The 24348-nt window shown below is 44.6% G+C and overlaps 1 protein-coding gene across 12 annotated transcripts in view; it reads left to right on the top strand.

Moving 5' to 3' along the window:
- The window catches only part of RIMBP2 (RIMS binding protein 2), a 716511-nt gene that overhangs the window by 384832 nt on the left and 307331 nt on the right, over positions 1-24348 (top strand). For all 12 annotated transcript variants that reach the window (XM_068119472.2, XM_068119471.2, XM_068119470.2 and 9 more), the window contains 2 exons: positions 11400-11638; positions 23521-23833. In XM_068119472.2, coding sequence (XP_067975573.2) covers positions 11400-11638; positions 23521-23833 — 552 coding nt within the window. The remainder of the gene's footprint in view (positions 1-11399; positions 11639-23520; positions 23834-24348) is intronic.

The raw sequence follows: 24348 nt of genomic DNA, 5'->3' as shown, positions 1-24348 counted from the left end.
TGAAAACACCTCACAGCCACGAAATTGAAAACACCTCACAGCCACGAAATTGAAAACACTTCACAGCCACGAAATTGAAAACACCTCACAGCCACGAAATCGCAAACACCTCACAGCCACGAAATTGAAAACACCTCACAGCCACGAAATTGAAAACACTTCACAGCCACGAAATTGAAAACACCTCACAGCCACGAAATTGCAAACACCTCACAGCCACGAAATTGCAAACACCTCACAGCCACGAAATTGCAAACACCTCACAGCCACGAAATTGCAAACACCTCACAGCCACGAAATTGAAAACACCTCACAGCCACGAAATTGAAAACACCTCACAGCCACGAAATTGCAAACACCTCACAGCCACGAAATTGAAAACACCTCACAGCCACGAAATTGCAAACACCTCACAGCCACAAAATTGAAAACACTTCACCACCACGAAATTGAAAACACCTCACAGCCTCGAAATTGAAAACACCTCACCACCACGAAATTGAAAACACCTCACAGCTATAAAACACGTAATAAAAACACCTCACCACCACGAAATTGAAAACACCTCACAGCCACGAAATTGCAAACACCTCACAGCCACGAAATTGCAAACACCTCACAGCCACGAAATTGCAAACACCTCACAGCCACGAAATTGCAAACACCTCACAGCCACGAAATTGAAAACACCTCACAGCCACGAAATTGAAAACACCTCACAGCCACGAAATTGCAAACACCTCACCACCACGAAATTGAAAACACCTCACAGCCACGAAATTGAAAACACCTCACCACCACGAAATTGAAAACACCTCACAGCCATAAAACACGTAATAAAAACACCTCACCACCACGAAATTGAAAACACCTCACAGCCATAAAACACGTAATAAAAACACCTCACCACCACGAAATTGAAAACACCTCACAGCCATAAAACACGTAATAAAAACACCTCACAGCCACAAAATTGAAAACACCTCACAGCCATAAAACACGTAATAAAAACACCTAACAGTCACCACAAAATTGAAAACACCTCACCACCACGAAATTGAAAACACCTCACCACCACGAAATTGAAAACACTTCACCACCACGAAATTGAAAACACTTCACCACCACGAAATTGAAAACACTTCACCACCACGAAATTGAAAACACCTCACAGCCACGAAATTGCAAACACCTCACAGCCACGAAATTGAAAACACCTCACAGCCACGAAATTGAAAACACCTCACAGCCACGAAATTGAAAACACCTCACAGCCACGAAATTGCAAACACCTCACAGCCACGAAATTGAAAACACCTCACAGCCACGAAATTGCAAACACCTCACAGCCACGAAATTGAAAACACCTCACAGCCACGAAATTGAAAACACTTCACCACCACGTAATAAAAACACCTCACCACCACGAAATTGAAAACACCTCACAGCTATAAAACACGTAATAAAAACACCTCACCACCACGAAATTGAAAACACCTCACAGCCACGAAATTGAAAACACCTCACCACCACGAAATTGAAAACACTTCACCACCACGAAATTGAAAACACCTCACAGCCACGAAATTGAAAACACCTCACAGCCATAAAACACGTAATAAAAACATCCCACAGCCACGAAATTAAAAACACCTCACCACCACGACATTGAAAACACCTCACCACCACTAAATTGAAAACACCTCAGCCACGAAATTGAAAACACCTCACCACCACGAAATTGAAAACACTTCACCACCACTAAATTGAAAACACCTCAGCCACGAAATTGAAAACACCTCACCACCACGAAATTGAAAACACCTCACAGCCATAAAACACGTAATAAAAACACCTCACAGCCACAAAATTGAAAACACCTCACAGCCACGAAATTGAAAACACCTCACCACCACGAAATTGTAAACACCTCACAGCCATAAAACACGTAATAAAAACACCTCACAGCCACAAAATTGAAAACACCTCACCACCACGAAATGGAAAACACCTCACCACCACGAAATTGTAAACACCTCACAGCCATAAAACACGTAATAAAAACACCTCACAGCCACAAAATTGAAAACACCTCACAGCCACGAAATTGAAAACACCTCACCACCACGAAATGGAAAACACTTCACCACCACGAAATTGAAAACACCTCACAGCCATAAAACACGTAATAAAAACACCTCACCACCACGAAATTGAAAACACTTCACCAACACGTAATAAAAACATGTAATAAAAACACCTCACAGCCACAAAATTGAAAACACCTCACAGCCACGAAATTGAAAACACCTCACCACCACGAAATTGAAAACACTTCACCACCACGAAATTGAAAACACCTCACAGCCACAAAATTGAAAACACCTCACAGCCACGAAATTGAAAACACCTCACCACCACGAAATTGAAAACACCTCACCACCACGAAATTGAAAACACTTCACCACCACGAAATTGAAAACACCTCACAGCCATAAAACACGTAATAAAAACATCCCACAGCCACAAAATTAAAAACACCTCACAGCCACGAAATTGAAAACACTTCACCACCACGAAATTGAAAACACTTCACCACCACGAAATTGAAAACACCTCACAGCCACGAAATTGAAAACACCTCACCACCACGAAATTGAAAACACCTCACAGCCGCGAAATTGAAAACACTTCACCACCACGAAATTGAAAACACCTCACAGCCACGAAATTGAAAACACTTCACCACCACGAAATTGAAAACACCTCACAGCCACGAAATTGAAAACACCTCACAGCCACGAAATTGCAAACACCTCACAGCCACGAAATTGAAAACACCTCACAGCCACGAAATTGCAAACACCTCACAGCCACGAAATTGAAAACACCTCACAGCCACGGAATTGAAAACACCTCACAGCCACGAAATTGAAAACACCTCACAGCCACGAAATTGCAAACACCTCACAGCCACGAAATTGAAAACACCTCACAGCCACGAAATTGCAAACACCTCACAGCCACGAAATTGAAAACACCTCACAGCCACGAAATTGCAAACACCTCACAGCCACGAAATTGAAAACACCTCACAGCCACGAAATTGCAAACACCTCACAGCCACGAAATTGAAAACACCTCACAGCCACGAAATTGAAAACACCTCACAGCCACGAAATTGCAAACACCTCACAGCCACGAAATTGAAAACACCTCACAGCCACGAAATTGAAAACACTTCACCACCACGAAATTGAAAACACCTCACAGCCTCGAAATTGAAAACACCTCACCACCACGAAATTGAAAACACCTCACAGCTATAAAACACGTAATAAAAACACCTCACCACCACGAAATTGAAAACACCTCACAGCCACGAAATTGCAAACACCTCACAGCCACGAAATTGCAAACACCTCACAGCCACGAAATTGCAAACACCTCACAGCCACGAAATTGCAAACACCTCACAGCCACGAAATTGAAAACACCTCACAGCCACGAAATTGCAAACACCTCACAGCCACGAAATTGCAAACACCTCACAGCCACGAAATTGAAAACACCTCACAGCCACGAAATTGAAAACACCTCACAGCCACGAAATTGCAAACACCTCACCACCACGAAATTGAAAACACCTCACAGCCACGAAATTGAAAACACCTCACCACCACGAAATTGAAAACACCTCACAGCTATAAAACACGTAATAAAAACACCTCACCACCACGAAATTGAAAACACCTCACAGCCATAAAACACGTAATAAAAACACCTCACCACCACGAAATTGAAAACACCTCACAGCCATAAAACACGTAATAAAAACACCTCACAGCCACAAAATTGAAAACACCTCACAGCCACGAAATTGAAAACACCTCACAGCCATAAAACACGTAATAAAAACACCTAACAGTCACCACAAAATTGAAAACACCTCACCACCACGAAATTGAAAACACCTCACCACCACGAAATTGAAAACACTTCACCACCACGAAATTGAAAACACTTCACCACCACGAAATTGCAAACACCTCACAGCCACGAAATTGCAAACACCTCACAGCCACGAAATTGCAAACACCTCACAGCCACGAAATTGAAAACACTTCACCACCACGAAATTGAAAACACCTCACAGCCACGAAATTGAAAACACCTCAGCCACGAAATTGCAAACACCTCACAGCCACGAAATTGAAAACACCTCACAGCCACGAAATTGAAAACACCTCAGCCACGAAATTGCAAACACCTCACAGCCACGAAATTGAAAACACCTCACAGCCACGAAATTGAAAACACCTCACAGCCACGAAATTGAAAACACCTCACCACCACGAAATTGAAAACACCTCACAGCCACGAAATTGAAAACACTTCACCACCACGAAATTGAAAACACCTCACCACCACGAAATTGAAAACACCTCACAGCCACGAAATTGAAAACACTTCACCACCACGAAATTGAAAACACCTCACCACCACGAAATTGAAAACACCTCACAGCCACGAAATTGAAAATACCTCACCACCACGAAATTGAAAACACTTCACCACCACGAAATTGAAAACACCTCACAGCCACGAAATTGAAAACACTTCACAGCCACGAAATTGAAAACACTTCACCACCACGTAATAAAAACACCTCACCACCACAAAATTGAAAACACCTCACAGCCATAAAACACGTAATAAAAACACCTCACCACCACGAAATTGAAAACACCTCACAGCCACGAAATTGAAAACACCTCACCACCACGAAATTGAAAACACTTCACCACCACGAAATTGAAAACACCTCACAGCCACGAAATTGAAAACACCTCACAGCCATAAAACACGTAATAAAAACATCCCACAGCCACGAAATTGAAAACACTTCACCACCACGAAATTGAAAACACCTCACAGCCACGAAATTGCAAACACCTCACAGCCACTAAATTGAAAACACCTCACAGCCACGAAATTGCAAACACCTCACAGCCACGAAATTGAAAACACCTCACAGCCACGAAATTGAAAACACCTCACAGCCACGAAATTGAAAACACCTCACCACCACGAAATTGAAAACACCTCACAGCCACGAAATTGAAAACACTTCACCACCACGAAATTGAAAACACCTCACCACCACGAAATTGAAAACACCTCACAGCCACGAAATTGAAAACACTTCACCACCACGAAATTGAAAACACCTCACCACCACGAAATTGAAAACACCTCACAGCCACGAAATTGAAAATACCTCACCACCACGAAATTGAAAACACTTCACCACCACGAAATTGAAAACACCTCACAGCCACGAAATTGAAAACACTTCACAGCCACGAAATTGAAAACACTTCACCACCACGTAATAAAAACACCTCACCACCACGAAATTGAAAACACCTCACAGCCATAAAACACGTAATAAAAACACCTCACCACCACGAAATTGAAAACACCTCACAGCCACGAAATTGAAAACACCTCACCACCACGAAATTGAAAACACTTCACCACCACGAAATTGAAAACACCTCACAGCCACGAAATTGAAAACACCTCACAGCCATAAAACACGTAATAAAAACATCCCACAGCCACGAAATTAAAAACACCTCACCACCACGACATTGAAAACACCTCACAGCCACGAAATGGAAAACACCTCACCACCACGAAATTGAAAACACTTCACCACCACTAAATTGAAAACACCTCACAGCCATAAAACACGTAATAAAAACACCTCACAGCCACAAAATTGAAAACACCTCACAGCCACGAAATTGAAAACACCTCACCACCACGAAATTGTAAACACCTCACAGCCATAAAACACGTAATAAAAACACCTCACAGCCACAAAATTGAAAACACCTCACAGCCACGAAATTGAAAACACCTCACCACCACGAAATGGAAAACACTTCACCACCACGAAATTGAAAACACCTCACAGCCATAAAACACGTTATAAAAACACCTCACCACCACGAAATTGAAAACACTTCACCAACACGTAATAAAAACATGTAATAAAAACACCTCACAGCCACAAAATTGAAAACACCTCACAGCCACGAAATTGAAAACACCTCACCACCACGAAATTGAAAACACTTCACCACCACGAAATTGAAAACACCTCACAGCCATAAAACACATAATAAAAACATCCCACAGCCACAAAATTAAAAACACCTCACAGCCTCACCATCAAGGGCCTTTGATACGGTCTGGCACCCAGCTCTGCTCACCAAACTCTCCTCCTATGGTATCCATGGAAATCTCCATGCATGGCTTGCGGACTTCCTCTCTGGTCGTAGTCAACGTGTGGCACTGAATGGATTTCTCTCTTCTCCCCTTCCTGTTCAGGCTGGAGTTCCCCAAGGTAGTGTTCTGGGCCCTGTGCTTTTTCTGGTCTTTATCAATGATCTCTCTGACTCTCTGGAAAATCCTCTCTATCTCTTTGCTGATGACTCCACTCTCTGCCGCTCCATTCCTCTTCCCTCAGATCGGCAGTCTGCAGCCTCCTCACTCTCTGAAGACCTGGACAAAATCACAGACTGGTCAAACAAGTGGAACATGTCTTTCAATCCTGCCAAATCTCACTCTCTTACTATGTCTCTCCGAAAAGATCGACTGGACAACCCTCCCATCTACTTTCTCAACAATCCTCTCCAAGAAGTTCTGTCACTCAAGCTTTTGGGTCTCACTATCTGCCATGATCTTTCTTGGGAAAACCACATTTCCAAGCTGGCCTCCAAAGCCAGTCGCCGACTGGGCATCCTCCGTCGTGCGAAGTCCTTCCTCGGCACACCTGAGCTCCTCACCACATACAAGGCTTTCATCCGCAGCTCAATGGAATACTGTTCTCCCCTATGGGCTGGTGCTCCTGCCTCACACCTGGCTCGGCTTCACGCTGTTGAATCCAAAGCTTTCAAAATCATTGGAATCTCCCGCGATGAAGCTATCTCTGAGGGCCTTTCACTCACTCACCGCAGGCAGGTAGGTGGTCTTTCTGTCTTCTACCGACTCCTCTCCGGCCTTGCTCCCCCAGCTCTCTCTGTGCTCTGTCCCCCAAATATTCCTACAGGTCGCACAAGATCTGCCAGCAACCCTCTGATGGTTAAACTGCCGAAATCTCGGCTCTCTGCTCACCTTCACTCTTTCATTCCTCTTTTCTCCCGCCTGTGGAACAAACTCCCACACTCCCTTCAATCCCTCTCCTCCCTCCAGGTCTTTAAAACAGCTGTTCACCACCATCTCTTATCTTCCCCCATCCATAACCTTGATCTTTTCTACCCCCACTAATTCACCCCAGATCCACCTTGTTTGAAATTCGAACTTATTTCCTGGAAATCCTGGCAGTGTCCATATGTTTATACCTCTCCCACCCCCCCCCCCTTCACATGCCTCCCCCCCTTCACATGCCTCCCCCCCTTCACATGCCTCCCCCCCAAAGCCCTCTCCCTCCCACAGATCTCTCGATGTCTCCATGTCTCTCGGTCCCTGCTCTCAAATGTTGTGTTTGTGTCCTTCCCCCTCTCTCCCCATCTTGTCTACCGCTCCCGATGTTATTTGTTTTATGTGTCTGTTTGTCTTTCTGTGTGATTAATGTTCGCTCTTTCACGAGCCTCGATCTTGTATACAAAAAAAAAAAAAAAAAAAAAAAAAAAAAACACGAAATTGAAAACACCTCACAGCCACGAAATTGAAAACGCTTCACCACCACGAAATTGAAAACACCTCACAGCCACGAAATTGAAAACACTTCACCACCACGAAATTGAAAACACTTCACCACCACGAAATTGAAAACACCTCACCACCACGAAATTGAAAACACTTCACCACCACGAAATTGAAAACACCTCACAGCCATAAAACACGTAATAAAAACACGTCACAGCCATAAAACACGTAATAAAAACACCTCACCACCACGAAATTGAAAACACCTCACAGCCACGAAATTGAAAACGCTTCACCACCACGAAATTGAAAACACCTCACAGCCACGAAATTGAAAACACTTCACCACCACGAAATTGAAAACACTTCACCACCACGAAATTGAAAACACCTCACCACCACGAAATTGAAAACACTTCACCACCACGAAATTGAAAACACCTCACAGCCATAAAACACGTAATAAAAACACGTCACAGCCATAAAACACGTAATAAAAACACCTCACCACCACGAAATTGAAAACACCTCACCACCACGAAATTGAAAACACTTCACCACCACGAAATTGAAAACACCTCACAGCCATAAAACACGTAATAAAAACACCTCACAGCCATAAAACACGTAATAAAAACACCTCACCACCACGAAATTGAAAACACCTCACAGCCACGAAATTGAAAACACCTCACCACCACGAAATTGAAAACACTTCACCACCACGAAATTGAAAACACCTCACAGCCATAAAACACGTAATAAAAACACGTCACAGCCATAAAACACGTAATAAAAACACCTCACAGCCACAAAATTGAAAACACCTCACAGCCACGAAATTGAAAACACCTCACCACCACGAAATTGAAAACACCTCACCACCACGAAATTGAAAACACCTCACCACCACGAAATTGAAAACACCTCACAGCTATAAAACACATAATAAAAACACCTCACAGCCACAAAATTGAAAACACCTCACAGCCACGAAATTGCAAACACCTCACAGCCACAAAATTAAAAACACCTCACAGCCACGAAATTGAAAACACCTCACCACCACGAAATTGAAAACACCTCACCACCACGAAATTGAAAACACCTCACCACCACGAAATTGAAAACACCTCACAGCTATAAAACACGTAATAAAAACACCTCACCACCACAAAATTAAAAACACCTCACAGCCATAAAACACGTAATAAAAACACCTCACAGCCACAAAATTAAAAACACCTCACAGCCATAAAACACGTAATAAAAACATCCCACAACCACAAAATTAAAAACACCTCACAGCCACGAAATTGAAAACACCTCACCACCACGAAATTGAAAACACCTCACCACCACGAAATTGAAAACACCTCACCACCACGAAATTGAAAACACCTCACAGCCATAAAACACGTAATAAAAACACATCACCACCACATAATTCAAAATACCTCACCACCACGTTATTAAAAACACCACAACCACGGAAACAAAAGTTTGAGGGAGTCGTTAAGTGAGAACACAGACACTGCCCAGATGTGTAGATATATAGATAAATGACTGTACCCGAGTTGCCGTTTTGTCATGGTTTAAACCAATCATCATTCAAACAATTATTTTGCACAAATGTATTTGTAATATACGTGATATCACATTTTATAAACAATTGAAGTTGAAAAAAAAAAATTTCCCCAAACAATTCCAAAATAAATAAATAAATAAATCGGACAACGTTTCTAAAAAAATACCCTGAGGACATACCGACGCGAGAGATATGTGCATACCAGAAGTTTGGTACGATTTCACAAAAGTTTGAGGAAGTAGTTCAGTGCTAAGACAAGACAACACAAGACAACACAACACAAGACAAGACAACACAACACATGACAGGACAGATGCTGCACAGATATATATCAGTGAACCAGTGACAGGATTTTGACCAAAGTTGGTAAAAGTATGAATTATGATGTAAAGATGAACTGATTTGATTTGGGGCTCAAGAGGTCAAAGTTTAAAGGTCAGAATCTGTAATAGGTTTTCTTTACCACGATAACTTAAGTACGGCTGAAGGGAACTAAGTCAAACTTGGTACAACAAATACAGGGCCTTCAGAAAGTATTCACACCCCTTGACTTTTTCACATTTTTGTTGTTAAACCTGAATTTAAAATGGATTAAATTCAGATTATTTTTGAAACTGATGTCCACGTCATACCCGATAATGTCTAAGTGGAATTTTTTTTATTTTTTAGAAAGTTTTGCAAAATAATTAAAAATGTTGCAACGATGAACTGATTAGTTTATGTGGTTAAGAGGTCAAATGTCAGAGGTCCCATTAAGTAAAAATTCTTCTGCCGAGATAACTTGTTAACCAGTGATGGGATTTTGACCAAACTTGGTGTAGTATATTTTATAATGCAAAGATGATCTGATTCGATTTCGACATCAAGACGTCCATGGTAAGTCTGTAATAGGTTTTTTTTACTGCAATAACTAACGAACAGCTGAAGGGATTTCAATCAAACTTGGTACAACTGTACAACTATGTATAATGATGTAATAATGTGGGCGGAGGTATATCGGTCGACGTCGCGACATCAAAGAGTGCAGTTCTGGGTTTTTTTTTATATCCATGGTCTCGGCTCGTGGAATAGCTAGGATACAGAACAGACCAGGACACAACATAACAAGGGGAACAGCAGGATAAAGGGGAAATGCCGATAGCAGGGTGGAGTGAGAAGGTAGGCTGAGACGGACAAACAAGGGATGCAGGATAAAATGAGAGCACAATTACGGACAAACTAGGGGGAGGACACAAGGGTTGGATAAAATGGATACATGAGCAAAATTTTGGGAGGGGTGTGAGTGGTTTATTGGGTGTAGGAAAGATCATGGATTTGTATGGGAGGTGACTGAAGATGTTGGTGAACAGGTGTCTTGAAGACCATGAGAAATTTAATGGTGTATTCTGATGTATAGACAGGTTATGTTGAAGGCTAGAAATTTGAACTGTATTGTGTAAAAACTTTATGATTTGTGTTTTCATATGATGTTTACAGTTTGCTTCCATCACGTGTCCATCCACAGTTTTTCAAGTTTAAAGTTCCTCAAGTACCGTATAAACACCCTGTATATACAATACAAGGCAACAGTCAAAATATCAAGTCTCTTACATGTCCAAAATTGATATAAAATAATAATTTTCACAAAATAACGTTTTTGTCCGACATTTATCCAAACAAAATAGGTGCACCAGGTCTGTACACGTTCCAAGATCATTTGATTTCCTTATGTTTGATATAAAAAGAGTCTTCCTTTTTTTCATGTTACTCTATAAAACAATAAATGATAATTGTCAATGTAAAAAAAACAAGATTCTCTTAATATTGTCTTGTTCAGTGAGATATGTCTTGCCTGAAACATTGTGCCATAATGTGTCTGTTTGAGGGTCTAAAGGCCGATTATGATAAAAATTAACAAAGTGCTTTCGTCCTTGTCACGAACAAACAGCTGAGGTTTAAAACCTCAGTTTTAAGTTGGCAAGTTTCCACTTACCAATTATTGACTGTCCCAGGTGTAGATTTGGGAAAGATAGATATGATGAAATAACACCAATTTGTAGTACCTTGATAACCCAGACAGTCTATGCTGATATGTATCATTCAAACACAGATCATGGAGGTTGCATCGCCAGTCGCCACCAATGTGGTGCTTGAACCATCACACCTGCAGGGAGCATCAACACACAGCATCACCGTGCGCACACTCTCCTCTCACGGTGATTCAGTTGACTCTGCACCAGCCACGTTGCCATGCGAACGTCTCAAAGAGTCGGGACCCCACACTCCTGCCTCCGAGGACACAACGGATCCCAGGCCAGCCTCGCTGCCCTCGCTTCCAGAGACCAATAGGTTTGAATGGTGATGTGTTTATGGAAGTCTATTGGGGTATGCACACTTTCTTTTTAATGGAGCAACGTATGTACGAGAGTGCGAGAGGAAGAGGGGGACAGGGAGAGAAAGATAGTGAGATGGAGAGAAAGAGATGGAGCCAAAGACAGGAGTGGAGAGAGAGAGAGAGAGAGAGAGAGAGAGAGAGAGAGAGAGAGAGAGAGAGAGAGAGAGAAGAAAAAGAAAGAAAGAAAGAAAGAAAGAAAGAAAGAAAGAAAAAAAAAAAAAAGAAAGAAAGACAGAAAAAGACTGCAACCTGTAACTAAAAGGGACGGATTAGGTAGCGTTAACAGGGCAGTTAATATTGTGAGGAGGGGTGGGTGATGACGTGACATGGTGGTACACCACCTCTTTGAAGCTCTAGAATAGTCCAGATGGAAGAGTGTGGGTGAACATCCTCACACAGGTGGTCCTACAAATGGGAGAGAAGAACAACAAAAGAGTGAAGCTGTGCAGTGAGCCTGAATATTTGGGGTTTAACCAGGAGGGGGTTAGTGGAAGAATGCTTGTGTCCTGAAAGATCTAGGGAAGATAAGAAGCTTGAGACAGCAAAGGAGCGAGACAGGGGGAGAGACTGTAAAAAAACAGAGAGGCTTCTTGATCTACTTGCGACACAAGTGTATTCAGGGAGGCGCAAAGCGCTCCTCCCTTTATGTAAGGGATCGTTTCTCTGTATGCATCTTTAACACGGGAACTGAAGATTCGTTTCTCGGCTTCTAATGGACAAAATTGGCTGCAAATTTCAGAAGTAAATGCTTTGTACATGGAGGTAATATGTTCCAAATTTTAGCAATGTCCGTTTCCCCATTCTTGAGTTTTATTTAGAAAACCCTCAAATTCACGTTGGTGTCCGTCCACCAAAAATATGTTGGTGCTCATATCTCAAAGGCTGTATATTGAAACTAGCTGAAACATAGAATGTACATCGGCTAATACGTCTAATCAATGGATTTCGAAACTAATTCAAAATGTGCACTCAACAAGGCGGGCTACGGGGGTTTTTTGACCCCCCCCCCAAAATAGGTATTTGCTCTCTTCTCCGAAACTACACACGATTTTGATGAAACTTGGCCTCACGCTTAATATCTGATGCATAACGAAGGTGTATTGACCGCATCAAAATGTGCACTCAACAAGGCGGGCTACGGGGGTTTTTTTGACCCCCCCAAAATAGGTATTTGCTCTCTTCTCCGAAACTACACACACAATGTTAATGAAACCTGGTCACAAGCTGAATGTCTGATGCATAAGAAAGGTTTATTGACCGCATCAAAATCTGCAAATCTGCATTCATTACAGGGGTTTTGGGGGTAGAGGGGGTTTGACCCCCCCCCCCAATTGGTATTTGCTCTCTTCTCCAAAACTACACACACGATTTTGAGCAAAGGAAATTGGATGCACCCGAGTTCAATTTTGGAGTGTCATAGCAAAGGGGTTGACTACTTATTGACTCGAGACATTTCAGCTTTTCATTTTTATTTTTTTTAACATTTCGTAAAAATACTCAAGACATATTCAAAGGGACCTCTTCGTTGTCCTTTATTTTCTGTAAAAAATTGGCCGATGTATTTTCAAAGTTTCAGCTAGTTTCAATGTCGGCTAATACGCCCTTGAGATATCAGCGCCAACACATTTTGGGTGGATGGATGGACACCAACTTGAATTTGAGGGTTTTCTAAATAAACTCAAGAATGCAGAAATGGACATTGCTGAAATTTGGAACATATTACCTCGATGTACAAAGCATTTACTTCTGAAATTTGCAGCTGATTTCATCCAGTAGAAGCTGAGAAACGTATTTTCAGGTCCCACGTTGAAGCTGCACACAGGGAAACGATCCCATATACAGTCACGTGAAAAAGTAAGTACACCCCATGTAAAGTTTTGACTTTTTCAACATATTTCAACATACAGCTATTTGATCTTCATGTCAACAATATTGAAAGATAAAGGTGATATAATATAACAAATATCATGAACCATTTACATTTTGTCGTCAATTGTATAATTTATATAAACATAAATGCAAATTTCGCATGTGGAAAAAGTAAGTACACCCCTACATTTATCACTACTTCAAATACCTAAAATTAGAATCAGGTGCACCAGGTCAGGTGCAAATGATTACAACATCGTTAGAGAGGATCTTGGAGGAATCTCTTATTTAAACCTCAGACATTTAGTTTGGTTTGCTCTTTGTTGTTGAAGTGTTGGCGTCACCATGCCTAGATCAAAAGAGCTCTCTGAGGCCTTCAGAAAGAAGGTTATAGATGCCTACGAGTCTGGGAAGGGATTTAAAAAGATCTCCAAACAATTTGAGATCAATCATTCGACTGTCCGGAAGATCATCTGCAAGTGGAGAAGATTCCAACAACTGCCAACTTGTTCAGGCCAGGCCGCCCCAGCAAGTTCAGCCCGAGAGCAGACCACAAGATGCTGAAAGAAGTCTCTAAGAACCCCAGAATGTCATCACGGGACCTACAGGTAGCTCTTGCCACTGTTGATGTCAAAGTGCACGAGTCTACCATTAGAAAGAGGCTGCACAAATTTGATCTACATGGGAGGTGTAGTGGAAATCAATCAGTTCCACGACATTGTCCTGCAGGTAGGTTTAATGACAATTCCATCTCTGGCAATATCCTGTAGAAATACAATCATGCAATATATCAGGATCATGGAATCATAAAGAAAGTTCAGCAATATCAATCAATGCAAGTAAGCCTAGATGATCTACGTATACGCACCATCCGAGTCTACATGTCTTAGATTAAATGTCACAGGAGTGTGCCGGAGCAGCAGTCGTCCGAGTTCTTATAGACGCCTCTCAGTGGTTAGCGAGAGCATCACACCTGGGTTCAACTTAGGTACAATTTCATTACATTCTCCCCGCCGTTAGATCTACACTTCCGCTAGGCAGGAATCAAGCACGCAGCAGCATTAGTGGAGAAGCGATGTCAGTCCATGTCAGTTCGGCCATCCGTAGCGATCAGGGCAGCGGATTTCCCTGCCAGCATGGGTCCGGAAACTACCGGGTACTACATCCCCAAGCCTGGAGTCCCCGCGTCAGAGTAGCCGCCTGAGGCAGGTGACGGAGGGGGCACCACAGTGCCCACAGGCAGAGGTGCATTTTGCGACGGGAGGGACGGCAGATGCTCCATAGGCAGAGCCACGGAAGAGTCCATAGACTCGTAAATTGGTTCGTCGATGTCCCCGCAAGGGTCGATGTCCCCGCAAGGGGCCAGGTGGTGTATGGAGACAGTGGACTCGCGTCCATCGGCCATCAACACGCGAGCATGCTCGGGATTAGCCTGGAGTACCTGCACCTTATCCACTAGTGGATCATACTTGCACGTGCGAACCGCACGTTTGAAGTAGGCCGGCCCGGGCTCAGCGAGCCAACTAGGTAAAGATCGGATACCCCCCGAGCTCCTCGGGTGATGAAACATCCGTTCGTGAGGAGTCTGGTTGGTGGCCGTACATAGTAAAGCCCTGATTGAGTTCAGCGCCGCAGGTAACGACCAAGCCCATTTATCTAGTCCCCGGCCGAGGGACCTAAGGCTTAGCGTGACGGCCCTTCATATAATCCCATTGAAGCGTTCGACCTGCCCATTCGCCTGTGGTCTATACGGGGGGGTATAGCTAGAAGCGACATTATGCTGAACTAAGAAGCCCCTCACTTCCTGGGACAGGAGCACCGCACCTCGATCGGTATGCACGTAGGCCGGATTCCCAAACATAGAAAACAAGTTCTGCAGACACCGTATAACTGTGGCGGCCGTCATATCTGCGCACGTGAAAGCGAAAGGGAATCACGAGTACTCATCAACGATAGTGAGCAGATAACGAGTTACCCGACACCGGCAGCGACCCATTGAAATCCATCGCCAATCGCTCCCACGGTCTAGTAGCCCTGACCAGTGTCCCAATGGGAGGGTTGTAAAAACGCGGTTTGAGTTCCGCACATACAGCACAGTCGCGACAGACCTGGAGAATGTCCTCAACCGAGTATGGCAGATTACGACAATGCACAAAATGAGTGAAACGCGCCACCCCAGGATGACACAGAGTGTCGTGCAAAGCGCGCAGACCCTCCAAAGATGTGAGGCCCGCACACGCTGCCGGCCCCGACAAAGCGTCGGCAACTGCACACGTAGCCAGCCGCGATAAAGCGTCGGCAACCAGGTTATCCCTCCCCGGGCGATATTTGATGGTGTAGGAGAAATCGGCGAGTTCGATGCGCCAGCGAGTGCTTTTCTCATTCTTAATGCGTTGAGCATGCAGAATGTCGTACATAAACGCAACGCTCTGTTGGTCTGTGATGATTTGGAAGCATCGTCAGAGCAAATAGGGACGCCATCGCCTAATCGACTCGACGATCACGTACGCTTCCTTTTCGACAGACGAATGTCTCCGCTCAGCGGAGGTGAGAGTTCGCGAACAGAAAGCCACAGGGCGCCCCCCTTGGGAGAGTGTTGCTGCTATCGCATGATCCGAGGCATCACTTTCCAAAACGAAAGATTTATTATAGTCAATCGTCGCCACAGCGGCCCCAGCGGTGTCGGACTTAAGGCCATGAAAGGCAGCCTTGGCTTCAAGGCTCATGGGGAACGCTTCGCAGTCCACAAGCGGGCGGAGTTTCGCGGAGAAATTTTGCACCCACTTAGAATAATGGGCGAACAGCCCGAGAGCCCGCTGCAGCGAAGCACGATCGCAGGGCGGTGCCACGTCGAGCAAGGGTCGCAGACGCTCCTTATCCAGAGCAACAGAGCCGTGGGTCACTGTGTACCCCAGAAGATCTATCGTGCCCGCGGAGTAACGACATTTAGCCTCATTCATAGTTAAGCGATACCTCTGCACGACCTCGAGGAAGCGCTTCAGATTTGCATCATGATGTTCCTGGTCATGCCCGCAAACCGTAAAATTGTCCAGATATACAAAGACGTCGGTCAAGTTCTCCTTATCGATGAGGTCGTCCATAGCCTTTTGAAAACGCGCAACCCCATTCGTGACCCAAAAAGGTAGCCGGGTGAACTGGTATAACCTTTGACCCGATTCAAACGCGGTATAGATACGGTCGGCCTCGGAGATGGGGATTTGATGATACGCCATACGCAGATAGAGAGTGCTGTAGACCGAGTACTGGGCCACCTGTCGAACCAGGGAGTCCCTCCCCGGAAGGGGGTAGGCGTCCAGCTGTGTAAATCGATTAATCGTCTGCGAATAGTCGATTACCATGCGTTTGCGATGCGCTTCAATGCGTACCACCAGGACCTGGGCCCGCCACGGTGACCGACTAGGTTATATGATACCTTACTTTAAGAGCTGGGCCATTTCTTCCGCAATGAATTGCGCGTCAGCTCGTGAGTAGCATCGCGATTTTACCGCTACAGGTGTGCAGTCCGTGGTCATATTGGGGAACAGCGACAGCGGCTCAATTTCCATCCCTGCAAGAGCGCACACAGCGAGCATGTCAATGCCACCGAATTCCATTTCCAACCGTCCATGTCGCTTAAGAAAATCATGTCCTACCAAAACATCTGCACATAATGCTGGTAAGACCATGAGATGCACATCTGAGAATATTCGTCCCTTAATCACTAGCTTCAATCGACATTCCCCTTTTGTGCTGAGCCTAAGCCCTTGTGAGGCCATAAAGATCCGACGTCTTGTCCCTAGAATTGGCCATCCATGTTTTTGCACCAGTCGATAATCAACATAACTATCAGTAGACCCTGTATCGATTAAAGCCCGAGCAAAAATTCCTTCGATCATAAGTGGGATAATAGCCTGAGCCAGGCCAGGTGGTCCTGCAGGTACCGAGCCATCCAGGCGAGTCGGTCACGCCTCGCGTGTGGATCCAACGCCAGCTAAAGTTTTCCATGCTGCAGTAGCTTGTAGTTCGTACGGGCAGCCTCCGGATGGCGCTCGTGTCACGCGCAAAGTTTCAAAGCCAGCTGGAGTTTTCCGTGTCGAAGCAGGAGCTTGTAGTTCGTACGAGCAGCCTTCGGATGGCGCTCGTGTCACACGCGGAGTTTCAGAGCCAACATGAGATGTTCGGATGCCGGCCAAGGACGGTCGTTCCGCGTTCTGTCGTGTTTGCGCCACTTGTTTTGACGGTGCGATGAATCCCACCAAGGTCGAGCACGCAGCCAGGGGCCCACGAGGAGGTGCGATTCTCATCAAAGTCGGGCGAGGCGCCCCGCTCTTTGCTCGGCCCACTGGCTCGGCGATAAGCACATTCATTGTCGAGCGCATTCGTTTGCCCCGCGCAGCCTTTCGGCAAACCTTTGCAAAATGCCCTTTAGTTGTGCACAAATGACATATCGCATCACGAGCCGGGCAAACCGACCTAGGATGTTGTCGATTTCCGCAGAAGTAACACGTAGCGTTACGTCCGGGCTTTGGTCCCGCAGCTGCGGCGGCCGTCGAGCCCGGATCTGGGTCTTCCTCGGGAGCACCCGGGGATTCCGGCAGAGATGCCGTGTCTGCATCCGCGTCCTCGGCGGTAGCTCTCTCCGGTCGAGCTTGTCGAGCTTGTCGAGACGTCCCCGCAATGACGTATGAGTGTTCATACGCGTCAGATTGTTCCCGAGCTTGAGTGTTGACGTGAGCTAGCCGTAGTGCTTCAGCGAGCGTCAAGTCGGCTTCTTCAAGAAGTCTTTGTCTGACGGTTGAGGAGCTGAGTCCTGAGACGAAAGAATCGCGTACAAGATCATCGCAAACTTGTTCATGTGTACGTACCGCCGGAGCACTATCGGTCAGCAGACGCCATAGCTCTTGCGCGAAATGATCGAGAGTCTCCATGGGCTGTTGTTTCCGTATTGCGAGCAGGTGCCGGGAATAAACCGCGCTTCGTTTCTTGATGTAAATTCGCTTTAGCTCTGTCACCGCGGCATCGAACGTCACACACTGTTCGATCGCCCGGTAAACGTTATGATGCACTTTTGTCTGGAGCACCTCTAATTTCGTTTCATCAGAGACAGCGGTTTCCTGGGCCTTGAATTGATTAATTATCCAAGGTCTTCAGCCAATTAATCAGCTCCGAGCCCGAATCCGCTGCTTGCGAGTCAGCGGCGAATAGCGGCACCTGAATCATTCTGTGTCCCGACATGTCGCTCACGTTCGCCTCTTGTTCTCGACTGGACAGCGAGATGAATTGTCATTAATTGTCGTGGAAATCAATCAGTTCCACGACATTGTCCTGTAGGTAGGTTTAATGACAATTCGATCTCTGGCAATATCCTGTAGAAATACAATCATGCAATATATCAGGATCATGGAATCATAAAGAAAGTTCAGTAATCTATCTATAATTCCACTAATCTCTGTGTGTATGTTTGTTTGTTTGTTTGTTTGTCTGTGACCGCTGTTTCTCGACAACTACCGGTCCGATATACTTGAAACTTGCCAGGTATATTGCTGGGGACCCGAGGATGTGCCTTTTCAAGGTTTCATATTAATCGGACAATTACTTACCGAGCTATGTCCAAAAAACGATTCAACCAATCAGAGAGCAGCGAGCTATCGCGTGTGCCGAACGTGGCGAACACACTCTGCCTCGGATGGCACATTTGAGAGCGTATTCATTTATTTCCCGTCGGCAAACTATGTTGCCGTTAAACTATGTTTTAAAACTAATTAAAACTAATTTGCGATTCATCGTAACTGCAATTTGCGACCTTCCGGACAGTGAGGACTGCACTTCCGGCATCCAATCACAGAACGCGTTATTGCGTAGGCGTGGCCGATGTGAGAGCGAGCTGATGCTGAGCCCAGCGCGTGCGCCATTACGGTACGTAATTCGATTTCTTCCGGAGAAAATAATAATTTCTCGATTTCTTATGCGCATTATTTCTCCCAATTCAGTCAGAGTGAAGGGCGGAAGCGAAGAGCGTTGTTTTTTTTGTTTACGGGCGTACGGGCGGGGTAGAGCGTACGGGTAGCGTTTTTTTTTTTTTTTGGCACATTTGAGAGCGTATTCATTTATTTCACGTTGGCAAACTATGTTGCCGCTATGTTGGCGTTAAACTATGTTTTAAAACTAATTAAAACTAATTTGCGATTCTTTCGCTTTCCTGCGCATTTGTGCACGCTATGGCGATTTCTTTACCAAACTCCGCTAGCCGTTAGCTTTGGACCAAACCATTTCATGTAAATAGAGGGGGGGGATTGTCACCGTACTCGCAAGCCGTTAGCTTTGGACCAAACCATTGCATGTAAATAGAGGGGGGGGGGATATACTTTTAGATATATATATAGTACGGGCATGCCCTAGTATCAATCAATGCAAGCAAGCCTAGATTATCTACGTATACGCACCATCCGAGTCTACACATCTTAGATTAAATGTCACAGGAGTGTGCCGGAGCAGCAGTCGTCCGAGTTCTTATAGACACCTCAGTGGTTCGCAAGAGCATCACACCTGGGTTCAACTTAGGTACAATTTCATTACAGGAGGTGTGTCAGGAGGAAACCTTTGCTGTCCAGAAAGAACATCAGGGCAAGACTAAAGTTTGCCAATGAACACCTATGCAAAGACCAGCACTTCTGGAACAATGTGCTCTGGACAGATGAGTCAAAGGTAGAGCTATTTGGCCACATTACCAGAAGACATGTTTGGCGAAAACCAAATACAGCATTTGACCACAAGAACCTGATACCAACTGTAAAGCATGGTGGTGGAAATATTATGGTTTGGGGCAGCTTTGCTGCATCAGGGCCTGGGCAGCTCACCATTATAGAATCCACTCTGAATTCTTCATTGTAACAGAGGGTGCTTGAGGATAATGTGAGGCCATCTGTCGGAAAGTTGAAGCTCAAGCGAGGGTGGACCTTGCAACATGACCATGACCCTAAACATACCAGTAAATCCACCAAGGAATGGCTTAAAAGAAAGAAATGGAGGGTTCTGGAATGGCCAAGTCAAAGCCCGGATCTAAATCCCATCGAGATGTTGTGGGGGGATTTGAAACGAGCTGTGCATGCAAGAAACCCCTCAAACATCACAGAGCTGAAATAATTCTGCATGGAGGAGTGGGCAAAAATTTCTCCCAGTCGATGTCAGAGACTGGTAGACAGTTATAACTTATAAGAAACACCTACTTGAGGTTGTTTCTGTCAAAGGGGGCAATACCACCTATTAGAGCAGTGGTACCCAACCTTTTTGTACTCGCGACCCCTTTCTCAAAACCCCGAAACACACGCGACCCCCCTTCCATCAGCCGTTTCAGTTTTACAAATTCATCAATTTTTACAAATTTTACTACAATATTCCTTGCACATTATAAAATTCGGGTAATTTTAGTTAGTGAGTCAAACCAAGCTCATCTTTTTTCTCACTGCCATCCATCATCACACAATCCATGATCGTCATCACTAACATATCATCATCTCTCCAACTGAGCTAGTGGAATGGTTGGGGTTGCATCTGAGCAGTGAGTCTTGGAATTCGTGGCGGGGTGTTTGTAAGAGCCAATCTCATGTCATCCTCGACATCCAATCTGTTCCTGGTCTTCGCGCAGCACAAACTTGCAACATGGTTATAGATGCAACATGGTTCTGCAGTTTTGATATGAAGGCCCGTAGATTGTCTTGTTTCCCTTCCCTGAAATTTCAAATTCAGCTTGTTCAGCTGGTCGAAAATGTCCACCAAGTACGCAACCCGTTTATTCCACATTTCATCATCGAAGTGAGCCAGAAGATCTCTCTTTTCTTGCACTTCCAGAAAGAACCTGATTTTGTCTTTCAGCTCGAAGACACGATTCACAACGTTCCCTCGCGCCAACCAGCGTACAGCCGTGTAGAAGAGAAGGGCCTCATGGTCCACATCCATGTCTTTGCAGAGTTCTTTGAATAGACAGACGAGTGTTGAGTGCCCCAGCCTTCACGTAATTCACAATTTCGATCACAGAATCGAGCACTTCCTGCAGAGTGGCAGGAAGCGTCTTCCTGGCGAGAGCATATCGGTGGATCATGCAGTGGATGCCCTTAGCTTGGGGAGCCAGCTCCTTCACTTTTGTCTGGAATCCTGACTTCGATCCTAGCATAGCTGGTGCTCCGTCCGTACAAACCCCGCACACGTTTCCCCATTGCAGACCTTCGGTATGAAAAAAAGCTAGAGACCTTTTCCATGACGCCAATAGCTTTTGTAGTGGTTTTAAGTGCACTACAGAAGAGGAATTCTTCTTTGATGTCGTCTGAATGAATGTACCTTATGAAGACAAGCGACTGAGAACATGAACTCACATCCGTTGATTCGTCGAGTTGAAAGGAGAACAACGGAGAATCTTTGATTTCATCCAAAACCTGCTCTTTCACATCCATAGACATGTGAGAAATACGCCTCTGAAGAGTATTATTCGACAAAGATACTTGCTGCATCTTCTTCGCGCTGGCTTCCCCGAGAACGAGCTTCACCATCTTCAACATGCAGGGTTTTATAAGTGTCTCTCCAATGGTGTGAGGCTTTTTGTGTTTGGCAATTTCCAACGCAACTTCATATGAGGCCTCCACTGCTGTTGCACTATGTTGCTGAAAAGACCCACTAGCATCGAGCTTTTGACGTTTGAGAAGAAGCTCATGGCGTTTGAAGAACTCCAAATCCTTCTCTGCGTGTTCTGGATGCTTCGTCTCTAGGTGACGCTTGAGTTTCGAAGGTTTCATCGACTCCGCACTCAGGACAACATGGCACAAGATGCATTGTGGTTTCTCGACGCCATTGTTGGCGAGTACTGTGGTGCAGCCAATGTTGAGGTCGTCTTCCGAGTATTTGCGCCTTTTAGCCATTGCTTCAGATCTGTCAATACAAAAACCCGGAAATAGACTATGTTCATCTCATGTCGGCAACACATCGAAAAGGGTGAGCAAAAACTATAGCCAACTCCACCGGCACAACATTATGTTGTGTGTTCTAGGTATCAGCGAAATGAAAGTTTTGGTAATGTTCCCTTCTCCCAAGGCTACCAAGTTCTCCCAAGGCTTCTCGACCCCCAAGCCCACCCTCCGCGACCCCCTGGGGGGTCGCGACCCACAGGTTAGGAACCCCTGTATTAGAGCCAAGGGTGTACTTACTTTTTCCACATGCGAAATTTGCATTTATGTTTATTTAAATTATACAATGGACTTCAAAATGTAAATGTTTCATGATATTTGTTATATTATATCACCTTTATCTATCAATATTGTTGAAATGAAGATCAAATAGCTGTATGTTGAAATATGTTGAAAAAGTGAAAACTTTACATGGGGTGTACTTACTTTTTCACGTGACTGTATAAAGGGAGGGGTTCGTCGTGCCTCCCTTTGCTTCACATTACTTATTTTGTGAAACATTCAAAAAACAAAATTCCACGTTGATATTATGGGGTATTATTATGTGTAGATCAGTAACAAAAAATCTCATTTTAATCCATTTTAAATTCACGCTGACACAACAAAATGTTAAAAAGGTCATGGGGTGTGAATACTCTCTGAAGACCCTGGCCAATTCTGCCAAAAGGAAGGAAAGGTTTCTCATAGCATCGGCGAGGATATTTATGTTTTGAGGGACAAGATTGAGTTATAACACTGCTTTGGGGCACTTCAGCATCCACTGGTAAGGAGGATAGGACTTCATTGATATCAATATGTTGACTGTGTTGTGTGAGTGGAGAAAATCGATCAAGGATGAAGCATAACCTGATGATCTGACTCGTGCCCCACAGGTAGCGAGCTTGTCAAGCATAACCTGATGCCAGACATTATAAAAAAAAAATTAAATTTGCTTTTTATGTGAATGAAAGCCGTACATGGGTTATAAATATGGGATTTTACCTTACCCATACTACTCGCTTTCCCTACTACAGGCTGCTTCGTCCTGATCATCCTCCTTCTGATGCAACCTCACCTGGTTGTCTACATCTGACCGACAGCTCAAGCCTTCTCTCCATCACCTCTCCCTCCCACCGCCTGCTGCCTCCAACATCTGGTCTTGTACCATTCCAGGGACCAGGGGCTACACAGCAGCCTCCCAAAGCGCTGCCACGTCCCGATGGGGGGTTAGGAGCAGGAGCAACTGGCTGCAGGTCACCACGGAAACAAGAACCAGCCGAGCATCGCATTCCCAAGACAATTGCACGTGCCACTGAAGCAGCAAGAAGAGGAGACCGCAAAGCAAAGGTGAATCATTGGTTTGATTGAATGAACAAACTTATGGGGCTGGGTAATAACCAATGCTCTCATGCAGCACACCAGACCTAATGCAGAATGTTGGCATTTTTCAGATAATGTTCCTCAAATCTTGTGTATATTTTGGGATAGTTAACATGTTGTAAAGGCAACTTGTAGGCCATAAGCCAGGTCCCAAAAAAACAAAAAACTTGTACCATCTGAAGGGAATAATGTTCATTGTGGTTTTTGGCAAGGTATTCACTCCGAGAGTTGGAAATTGTAGCATTGGTAGCTTTTTTGGTATCATCCTTTTTTCTAACCAAATCCCAAAATAAACTGCTTCGTCAAATGTACCTTGCACAGAATAAGACATCTAACTTCAAACTAATTTTTCTCCTTTTTATAGAAAATAGATCTTTGACAATTGTTAGGCATGCAGCTCAGCCCATTTGCTTTTCAGAAAAATTCTTTGTAGAAGCCTTTCATTCATTGTTATCCATTTCAGGTACTGGGACCACAGTGGT

This window comes from Myxine glutinosa, chromosome 6 (assembly GCF_964187855.1).
Source record: "Myxine glutinosa chromosome 6, kmMyxGlut1.1, whole genome shotgun sequence".
NCBI lineage: Eukaryota > Metazoa > Chordata > Myxini > Myxiniformes > Myxinidae > Myxine > Myxine glutinosa.
The sequence above is the reverse complement of the archived record's forward strand: the minus strand, read 5'-3'. Positions and strand labels throughout refer to the sequence as shown.